Source organism: Excalfactoria chinensis, chromosome 2 (genome assembly GCF_039878825.1).
Source record: "Excalfactoria chinensis isolate bCotChi1 chromosome 2, bCotChi1.hap2, whole genome shotgun sequence".
Classification (NCBI taxonomy): Eukaryota; Metazoa; Chordata; class Aves; order Galliformes; family Phasianidae; genus Excalfactoria; species Excalfactoria chinensis.
Genome location: NC_092826.1, coordinates 17,501,172 through 17,512,399, shown reverse-complemented (window position 1 = coordinate 17,512,399; position 11,228 = coordinate 17,501,172). Strand labels below are relative to the sequence as shown.

Sequence of the window (11,228 nt, the reverse complement as noted above, 5' to 3'; positions counted from 1 at the left end):
TTATTACACTATAAATCCTAGCTCGGAGATTATGTCAATTATCTCATTTACCTCTACAGAGCAACTGATTTATGCTTCTTACCCTTATCATTCTTTGTACACTTGACTCAGTTTATTTATGAGAAACAGAAACATGTCCTTCAAGGATTTAATAAAAAATAATATTAGCACAAATTACTGGACTCTGGAATTAACATAAATCATCCATCTATTCAAATTCAGTTCATTATAGAAAACCAATATTTGGAGTGGTCACCTTCAGTGCTTTAAGATGAGTTTTAATAAAGGAGTCTCTATAATTCTTTTTTTTTTTTTTTTTTTTTTTTTTCATAATAATGTCATTTCACTTTTAGAAAACATTATTCTTAGTGTACCTTGGTTGATGTGTTTCATATCTTCAAATTCTGATGCTGTTGTTGAATAACCTGGCATGTTTTTTGCATGTTATATATATATATTTTATATATATATATATATTAAGGAAAACAACAACAACAACAACAAAAAACAACATAAAAAGCCCACCATTAACTGACAGACATTGGATTCAGTTAGATTAACTGGATTCAGTTGATCTTCTCTGAAAAAAATCTGCAGACACTTTCTTCTAAAGCAATCCTCCCCAAGCCATCAAGAAATGGGGTGACTGAAGGGGAGTCTTTGAAGGCTATTGACTGACAATGAAGTGACTTTGCAGCATGCCTGTATGTTGCTTTCATGAAGCCCTTCAACTTTTACCTTTAGAATGTGATTTTAGTGCTGCAAATGGCAGTGGCATTCTGATTTGTTCTTGGCTTCACCACTGAAAACCTTTAAAAGTCCAAGGGCCGAATCATCATGGTGGTGGAACGCAAGGAGTAGCTGGGGCCTTTGAAGTAGTGCCACTTGATACCATTGAGCTTTCCATGGTTTTGTCCAGCTGTATAGAACATCCCATTGAGATTGGAGGGGCCACAGGCATCGAACCACCAGCCTGAAAACATTAAAAAAAAAAACAATTATCTGCAAGACTACTAAGAGACTAAGACTACTTCAGTTTTCTAAGTTTATCTGATTAGCAACTTCGGGCATGAACAAGCTTATCAAGCTCATAAAGAATCCTGGAATAGAGATGATGTGGATAGTTTTCTGTAGCCAGTTGTGTTGGAGAATACAGTGATTTACAGATCTAGAAAAGTATTTAATACCTTCTGTTTATATACACTGAATGTGAAGCAAGAGCAAGAACAATAAAGACAAACTGATTTGCATGCTTAAACAGTAATACAGTCAATCTAATTCATGTCAATGTACCATAATAAGACAAGAACTCACAGATGGTTTGCATAATTTTACTTTTTTGGTTACTTTGAGCATAGGTGTGATTTAATTGTATTTATTGATTTTTTTTATTTATTTATTTTATTTTTTCTGTTGCTTTGACTATGATTTTTCATCTACTCAGAAAGTTTACACTTGGTTACAGACAGGTAAGATGTTCTTGGCAAGCATAGGTTATGAATGTAGTTATGCTGTGCTGTTATTACAGTATTACTATGAAATATCATTAGTATGCAGAATAGTGTACACTGAGATAGACAGAATACCTATCCATGGACAGATGGTTTAATTAGTTCATGTTGACAGGTGTCAGAAAGGCTAATTTAAACCAAGATGAATTCACTGCCCACACCCTGCCATATATTCAGTCTCAAGCTTCCTAAACCATACTTTGAAATTTGCTGAACGCAAACACTTTGGAGTCACTAGTGTTGGGAAAGCCCTACCTCAGATCCATTTGAGATTTCTTCACTTCTCTGTACATTCTCTGTCCAAGTTCTGGGCTGAACTTAAAAAACTGACAAATGTCCATTCAAATTTAAAAAGTAGTACAGGCTTTTTTAGGCTCTGTATTTACCTGTCTGCAGGTAGCAGAATATTTCTAGTTATGTGATTATCCCTGACTAAGAAAAGCTATTACAGTATAGCTTTATAGTTGTATAAATACAATTGATTGGTATCATAGGTAGGATTAGAAAGTGCTGTCCTTTCTGCCCCTTCACTCTGCCTGTTTTTTCCCTGCTTCCTACTCACTGACCCTTTGAACTCTGAATGCAGTCTCGTATTTTATTCTTTCTGAAACACAGGGCAAGAAATGTCTTCCCCAGCTTTTGAGCTTCCAGGCTGTTGCTCCTGATGATGCATCATGAGACTGTTCTGAAAAGTGAGGTGATGCAGATATGGAAAAAATAAAAACAGATCTTTGCTTTTTGACAACAAAACATCCGTCTGGTATGCAGAATGATTCCATGAACTGTTGAGCTGGCATAATTGAAGGAGAAGTAAACTGAGAAGTTAGGTCTAAAAAGAAATGCAACAGCTCAGCAACTTTTCAACCTGAGATTTCTGGCAAAGAAAATGCATGTAGAGAAATACCTGCACCTTTGTGAGTGCTTTGTTAACAGAGCACTGAAAATAAACCAGAAATACTTATGAAGTAGTTGTGAATATTACTAAAATTGCTATCATTTTTTTTTATGATTGAATGCAGGAATTTCAAACTTGTTATGAGCACAGCTTTTGTTGCACATTGTATACAAAAATATCATACTGCCTTTAGACTTCTGTAGTTAAGATATGCATACATGTCTTTAACCAGGAAAGAAAATGGGCAAAATGGTGAAAAAGTGATTCTTCAGATCTAATTTAAATAGATGCTTTCAGATGTTATCAACCAGTAACTACTCTTGATTACATTCCCAAGATCCCCAATAATATTAGAACTCTAAATTAGTTAACTGTGATGAAGACATCAAATGCAGTGAGAATATCCCTCTCAAACTACTTGTGTATGTTAGAATGGAAGAGCCCTGAGCTACATTTGCAGCATCCTTGCAGTATGAATTTGATGATTTGCCCTTCAGACTCTAAGAGCCTTGAGGGTATCGAAAAACAGAAGAAAACAAAGGATCCAAAAAACCTAAATATATTTGTCTTTCAACACTATGAAAAGTTGAAACTTTTTCATGTTAAGGTGAATTTTAGATTGCAATGGGAATTTGAGTTTTAAGAAAAACCCTAAACAACGTGAAACTTGGCAATAATGTGATTACAGAACACAAACTGACACAGATAAACTAGGTGACATGCTGACTCCACTGAAGTTAGTGGGAGTTTTGCAGCATATCTTGATGGGAATATTTTTTTCTACAGTACCTTACTGAGTATATCTGTAATACAGTAGAAAGATGCATGGTCAGAATGAGTTCCCAGGCTGCAAAGAGCTAATACTTCCAATGCCAAGAACATATTAACTTTGGTGGTTAGAAGCTCTATTTGTCAGAAAGATTTCTGCAGCTTTTCTTCATAGTAAGTGCTACAGTCTTCTTGAATCTTCAGCACAAGTTTTATGCATCTTTCCATAATAACGCCATACTGAATATTTGCCTTTATTGCCTTTATTTCTTCAGGCAAATAAAGCCATGAAGTTTAGGTGATGGCTGTTACTCTTGAGGGCTAGATGCTCCTTGCTTTAAAAAACAGTCATCCCAACACGATCATTTGTCCAGGACCCCCTGCAATCCTATTTCAGGCACCAGTAAAGACAAACAGTGTTTGTCCATTAAGAGGCTGCCGAACTACCCAGATGCCACTGTGGACTGAAATACAGAATTTTAATTTTCAGTGTGGCTCCCACTCTAAATTCTGAAAACAGAACTAAACTGTCAGAAGCTTCGGTTAGGTAATGGGTGCTGCCCTAGAGAATCTTCCAGTATCCTCACATTGACAGTGAGCCTTTTATGCATCTGTAATGAATACACTGTATGAGGGTATCTTAAACCACACCCTACTACTACTGATAAACCATTGGCAGTGATTAGCCTGTAGATCCAGTGTTTACACTGTCCTTTGTATTCAAATTCATATGATTTATGCTTCTAGCCTTGTAAAGTAATTTCTTAAATTTTGGATAATACTTAGTGGGTTTTTTTCAGAAGTAACACTTCATAGTGAAATCTTAAGGGAAGAATTTATGCCAGATAAATTCTGGCAGACCTCTGTTTGAATACAATTGACCTCCTTTTGATTACAGTGATATACCTAAGGGGGTAATAAGCAAAGAAAGAAAAAGTTGTACAGATGATGTTTTACTGTAACAAGAGTATAATCTTGTAGAAACTTAAGACAGAGCTAAACAGAGAAAATCTAATCCTCATTTTTCAAATCTGGAACACAGATGCAGTTGAGTTCTGTTTACAGTGCTGGGATGAGTATATGTCAATCTGTGCTAGATACCATTTCATTCATCTTAAAGGAACAGCAAGAGATGCATGAACTGACATTTTGGGGAGGTTTTCTGCAGTGCTATTCAAAATCTGTTAAACAATGGAATGATTCACAAGAGATTACAAATATTTAGCGAGGACCCACTTAACTTTCACATCACAGACTTTTAAATAATTAGTTCTTTCAAAATACATTATAGTGAGCATTTGTTTTTGCCTACTGTAATGGACTTTTCTATGAGACTACTCAATTTAATGAAAAGATGTCTCCTAACACTGCATTAAGATGCTGGATTTACTTTCTTGTATGTTTCTTAAATATCTATATCTATAACTTTATCTCTATATATATATACACACACATACTTTCCCCTTTATTTATTTGTTGGTTTGTTTTGTTCTTTTTTGTTTTGTTTCCTCTTTTGATGAATGCAATAGAAATGCTTTTTTTTTTTTTTTTTTTTTTTTTTTTTCCTACAAGCTTAACTTTATGGACTGGGGAAAGAGGAATAGAATAATTGCCTTTCATGGTAGCTATGATGAAATGGGGGAACATAAAACTGAGGTACCTAAAAGAGATACCTGGAACACTGGCCAGTGCAGGAAACACCAACCAAAGCAGCTCCAGGGCTGTGAGACAATCTGAAACAAGAAAAGACTCCTAATAGTTAGATGCTGGCTTGTTTCCTGATGTTCACAGGATTTTTCTCCACTGAAGAATCTTGTTTATGTTCCACTACAAGACAATGGATTTCCCAAATAAGCCTCAAGACCATTTGGAAGAGCAGTAAGATTTTAACCGCAGATATAACTTTTGGCAATGATTTCCATGGGACATTTGAATCATGTATGTGGATCATGAAAGGTAGACATTATGAGAAATAATAGTAGAAGAAAGATATAAAAGTGACTAATGAAGTGATAAAGGGGAGGCTTTCACAAGAAGGTTAAGAAACTTTTTACTTATAAATGCAGATAGTTTCTTCAAGCTGCTGTCAGAATCAAGTGCTTCGTTACTTATTTGAAATGAGGATAGTCTTACATTCTTTTGTGGCTAACCCACTTTTAATAACTTTCTTTTGTATTATAAGAATTTTTTTTGCAAAACCATGACACTATCATCTCTGTTGGCAATAGCAGTCCTTAGGTCAGAAAGTATATTGTCCAAACAAGAAGTAATTTAGACATTACATTGCTAGATTGCTTGAAAGTAAGCTATACAAATAAACATGAATCACTCCTGTATGCAGTTGCTCTTCTGGAGCAAAGCACATTTATGTTTTGTGAAATCCTATGCATTGCTATTGCTGTTACCTCTGAGAAATTGTTAGATGTCATCATCTCTTTTCTTTAAATAAATGAATTTTCAATAGTTCAGTCATCTTAAACCACTTGTCATCATATCAGACTCACAGACCTGCATTTACCATATCTTTATTTCATAGAATCATAGAATCATAGAATCATAGAATCATAGAATCATAGAATCATAGAATCATAGAATCACCATCCTCCCTTTACCATACCTACAGAAAACAACTAAAACCTACAGAAAACTACTAAAAGTTCAATATGAATGTACAAATTCTTGTGAACAAAACCCTACCTAATAAAGTAGTATTACTCAAATCAGTAATAATATTACTCATATAATATGATATATACTCATATATCAGAATATAGTAGAAATCTTTTATAATGGTCATCTGCTTTGCTGTCCAAAATAAAAGCATAGGAAATGCTCTTGTCCATACTTAGCATTTATAAACATGGTAATACAATGATGATGCTCTTAGTAGTCATACGTCTAATAAAACCCATCTAACAAAAATAATCCAAGGATCCCACAAGGATCTGCTGAAAGATCTGGGGCTGTGCCTATATGCACAAGCTGAAAGCTGTGGCTCTTTAGCCTGGAGAAAAGAAGGCTCAAAGATGACATGACAGCAGCCTTTCGATATCTGAAGGGGAGCTACAGGAAAGAAAAGGACAGACTCTTTAGCAGGATCTGTGGTGACAGAACAAGGGGAAATGGCTTCAAGCTTAATGAGGGTAGATTTAAGTTGGATATAAAGAAAAAGTCTCTTACAGTGGTGAGGAGGTAATGGAACAGACTGCCCAGAGGTGTGGTGGATGCCCTGTCCCTGGAGACTTTCAGGGCAATTCTAGATAAGGCCCTGGGCAACCTGATCTAGCTTGTGGTGGCCCCTGGTCATTGCAGGGGAGCTGAACTACATGGCCTTTAAAGGTCCTTTAAAGGTCCCTCACATCTCTAAGTGTTCTATGATTGTATGATTCTAACATTTCTAGAATAAATCAATGCAATTCCAATAACTTCGTATCTACATGGTCGTTATATTCCTCTGACTACACAGTGTTAGGTTATATAAATGATCCTTCATGGATTGTGCTTTATATGGAACACTGTTATGAAAGCAATGATCATAAAACATAAAAAACATAAAAATTGGTTATTTCCTACATAAATGGACAAATACCCTTGGGATTCAGGCCAGAGAATTTCAGGTGCACAGAGGTTACTACTTTCAAAGCTTTTGTTTCAAATAAAATATAACGGAAGTTGTATGTTTTTATTCCCACCAGACCACATATGGACAGAGTTCTACATTTAAACAAGAACTTCCCTCCAAAAATGACAAGAATCTTCTATTTCGCTCTTGTCAGGGATTTGTAAAATTTGCTAGTTGGAGAAACCACAAGTAAAACAATAAATGCACCACCTTTGGGATTGCCCATTAAGCTGTGTCTCACCAAACAGTCAAGAAATACACCAAGGACTGTAAATATATTCATGGGAAATGTCTCTGACTTAAGAAACCCTTGAGATGCAGAAGACAGACTAGGAAAATACACAGGGGAAGTATTATTTGTTTGGGTTGTTTTTACACTCATGTTGAGGTATCTACTGTTTACTGTTGTTGGAGACAGAAGACTGCAGGCAAATGGACCTCTACTTCCTGTCAATTAAACAAAAACAACAACAACAAAAAAACACCTATTTAAGTAATTCTATGCTTTCTCAGTCTTAGCTAGACATCTAGAATGTCTCCATATCACTCTGGCAAGCCAAATACAAGATTAATTATGTTTTCACGTCACCTGAAGTTAAATGTCTGTGTATACATCCCATTTTGTAGTAAAGGCAAGACAAACAAACTATATTTAGACTTTCACCATAGTATAGGTTCCTCTAAGTCATTTTGCAATTTGTAGGTGATTGCACAAACAGTTTCTGGGGCTCAGCTGGCAGGCAGTGCCTGGCAGGACAATCTAATTTGGCCTGATGCCAACAGATTTGATCCACAGGTATTAAGTGCTCTTTCACTGCAAATCAGTCTGAAGTGTCCTGAAGAACTATCCAGTGCTTCTTACAGATGAGAGTTTGTTACATTTGAAGTGCTGTGTCTTACAAAACCTCTGCATGTGGATCACTGGGGTACTCTTCTAGAATACTGTTTGAAATGATATGGGAGCACAGTCTTTTGCTCGGTTTACTGTTCAGAGATTTTGCACCAGTCCCTTGTGGTTATTTTCAAAAAAAAAGAAAAAAAAAAAAAAAAAAAGACAAAGATTATGCTACTCTGATAAACATCAAATTCAAATGGAGGAATGATATCAATAAATATACTTTTTCTCCACTTAAACTGAAGGTGCTTAGTTGAAATTTACCATGATTTCCATAAACAAACAAACAAACAAACAAACAACAACAAAAACAGACAGACAAACAAACAAACAAACAAAAAACAGATAAAATGTTTAACTTTTGTATAAAGATCACAGGAGTTCAGAATCCAGCTCATATGTGAATGCACTAAAACTATTCCTTAAAATAAGTATTAGGATAGAGTCAACTAGCAGAATGGGGCTCTCAAAAGGACAAGGAGCATAAAAACCCAAAATATTGTTGATGCTATATTATAATCCTCTCACTATTTAATTTTATTATTATTATTTATTTATTTATTTATTTATTTATTTATTTATTTTATTCTGGGGGAGAAAGGAGGAGAGAAAATATTTTATGTATAGACCAAATAAAACTGCCAACAAGTAAGATCACAGAGAGAAATGTATGTTCTCCATACATTTCTATTTTCATCCTTGACTGTAACCATATCACAGTTCTGAGCTTCAGCTTATCTCAGGCTTTATTCCTGACATAAATATATTCAGTTCACCTCATAGAGATAACAAGATCACCCAAACTGTCAAGATAACAAGGAACCTGACTTTAGATTTCATATCATTCATCATTAATGTGTTGTCTGTGATGTTGCCAGAACTAACAGAGAGTCTGATAACTTTTTTTTTTTTTTCTTTTTAAAAGAGAGCTTTTCCAAAACCTCTTTTGGATTGCTACTTTAATCAGTCTTTTTCTGTGGCATAAAACTGAAATCTACCCACTAAACAAATGTTTTGGTTTTTAATTCAATTTTGGATACATGTACAGGAATGAGGAAGACTTTTTCAAGGAGTAAATCATATCAGTGTTTGAAAAAGATATAGAAGAGAGGTTGATTCACATTTCTAATACAATCTGCATGACTGAAGTCTTTCTCTTCCTGAAGAACTACACCTTACTAAATGCTGCACAGCTGCTTCAGTCACTTTTTCTGAAGGCCTAGTTGCATCTCCTTTTACACTTCAGTGACTTGTTCTATTTGTGATTTCCTCACCCTCCGGTAATTCACCCCGCTCCTCCTTATTCTTTTCAAATGCTACCAACATATTCCAAACTGTGGTTTTCCTGCTGATTTACGGGACTGCTGCAGCAAAATATATGTGAATCTTTGTGGAATGGTTGTTCAACAGCAGGCTGACCTTAGTAGGGCACTGACCTGCCACAAAAGTCAGGGTAGGAAAATAAACAAAACCCGCTGCTCCCAGATTTAGCTGTCTGGGAGCAGAGGTGGTTTTCCAGGCAGCTCAGATACATGAATGAATATGCACTTCAGCACAGACATAATTCCCATCTTGGAGATTCTCGCTGGGCTCTGACCTGCCCTAGAAGTATTTACCCATTAGCATGGAAAGATAATAGTTTTAATTAAAATCAGCTACTGACTTCTTACCCGTTATTTGCCCCAGAAGTAACTTTTGTTATGCAAATAGGAAAGCACTCTGATCAATTGTCTGCTGGAAGAAGTTTCCTGAACTCACATTTAATAAACAAAATCAGTTTCTTAAAAAATCTCCCACCTAGGTAATATCCAATTAGAAAAGAGAAGGAGGAGGTAGGCTATGCATTTGCTAAGAATTTCCAATGACAAAAAAACACCTTCTGTTAAGAGGCGATACTCTCATATATGCCTGAATGTGGCCTTAGTCTGAGTGCCAGTAACCACAAATAATATCAGGTTTAAAGTCTTATCCAAAATACTGAATAATTTTTATGCTCCAGAGTTTTTTCCAAGAAAGTTAGAAGTCACTGAGGGAAATTCTCAGAAGATCGGATGTGAAGAACCTTTCTTTGTCATTCAGTCTATGAATCAAAGAATCACACTGCAAGATTTCTCCTTCAGTGAGATGTCCAAGAAGTAAAAATGACTTTGCCCATTCAGTGACTCAGAATAAGCACCAATTTTAAGAGCAATTTCTGACTCTTTTGCAGATGTTTAGGTATCTATATGAGGAGCTGTCATGGTTTTGTAAGTTTTGCTATTGGTATTCCACATCATAACATCATGTGGAGCACAGAGAAGAAGAACTACACATCCCTGAGGACCTCACGGTCAGAGAGGGAAACATATGTCACGGAAGTGACAGTTGCTCTCTCTCTTACTGCCTGGCAGCGAGTGTGGGTGCGCTCCCAAGCCATGGCGCCTTTGGTTTCAAAGTAGGCTTCTCGGTCTTCGGAAGACTCTCTCTCTCTCTTATTTTACTTGATTTATTAGCCTCAATTTCAATTAGATTGTATTATATTGTGTTATCTTACATTCCAATATCATAGTTAGTAAAATAAGGTTTCCTACTTCTTTCCTTCAGCTGCTCTGTTTTCTTGAGCCCAGCTCCCATCTCCCTACCCTTTTCCCTTTTTCCCTTCCCATTTTTGAGGCCAGGGGGCTCATGGGCCTACTAGCCCCCTGTCATGGACATAGACTGATCTAAATAACTTCATAACAGGAGCTAAACTTGGGCACTCCTCGTCCACATTGGAGGGAACAGATATCAATCACATTTGCTTCACTTACTGGTAGTCAGATTGATTTCATTCTTTTAGCTGTCCAAATGTTACTTCTTTATGATCTCCCCTCAGCCCAGTTCCTCCCTCTTGCCTTCTGAGTTTTGACTCTGCTCACTAAGGATGTTGTTTTAAACATTACAGAACACCTAAGTGCCATGACTTGACTACAGGTATTGTGGTTCATAAGTATGAGTACATGAGACAGAGAGTTGAATCACAATAGTTATTTCAATAATAGTATCACACCCGGGTTCTGATAATTTTTAAACTTTACATTTTAATATGAAAGGAAATATGCTCTGAAAGTAACGCCTCCTATTTTATTATGCCTGTCCATGACATCAGAGGTGGATGGTGATGGTGTGGAGAGATGAAACCTTCCTACCAATATTCTGTTAAATTTTGTAGCCATGTGACAAATGGCATCAGAGGGGCAGTCTGACAAACTGTTGTCTGACATGGAAGTGCATATGAAGCAAACACGTGTTGTTGGATTTTTTCATGAGGAAAAAATTACACCCATTGACACTCAACATTCATTTTGGATAGTGCATTTCAGCAGTGGTGGAGGAACATAAAAGACAAGCCACATTCCAGATGGTCATGCCCAGCTGTCACACCATACTATCAGCTCACCCACAAGAATTACAATCAGGGGATTTTGTACAGACTCACTATTGCCTTCAGTGCTTGGAAACAATAGCTGGAATATTGCAGTTTTCCTGAGGTAGGTCCCACAAATTCTCATAGAGGAG

At 36.2% G+C, this 11,228-nt stretch overlaps 1 protein-coding gene across 1 annotated transcript in view; it reads right to left on the bottom strand.

The window, feature by feature from the left end:
• Positions 1 to 468: 468 nt before the first annotated feature.
• ANGPT1 (angiopoietin 1) overlaps positions 469 to 11,228 on the bottom strand; it is a 152,129-nt gene continuing 141,369 nt past the window's right edge. Inside the window, exon 9 of the mRNA XM_072329227.1 lies at positions 469 to 973. Within this exon, the coding sequence (XP_072185328.1) occupies positions 813 to 973 (161 nt within the window). The 3' untranslated portion in view covers positions 469 to 812. The remainder of the gene's footprint in view (positions 974 to 11,228) is intronic.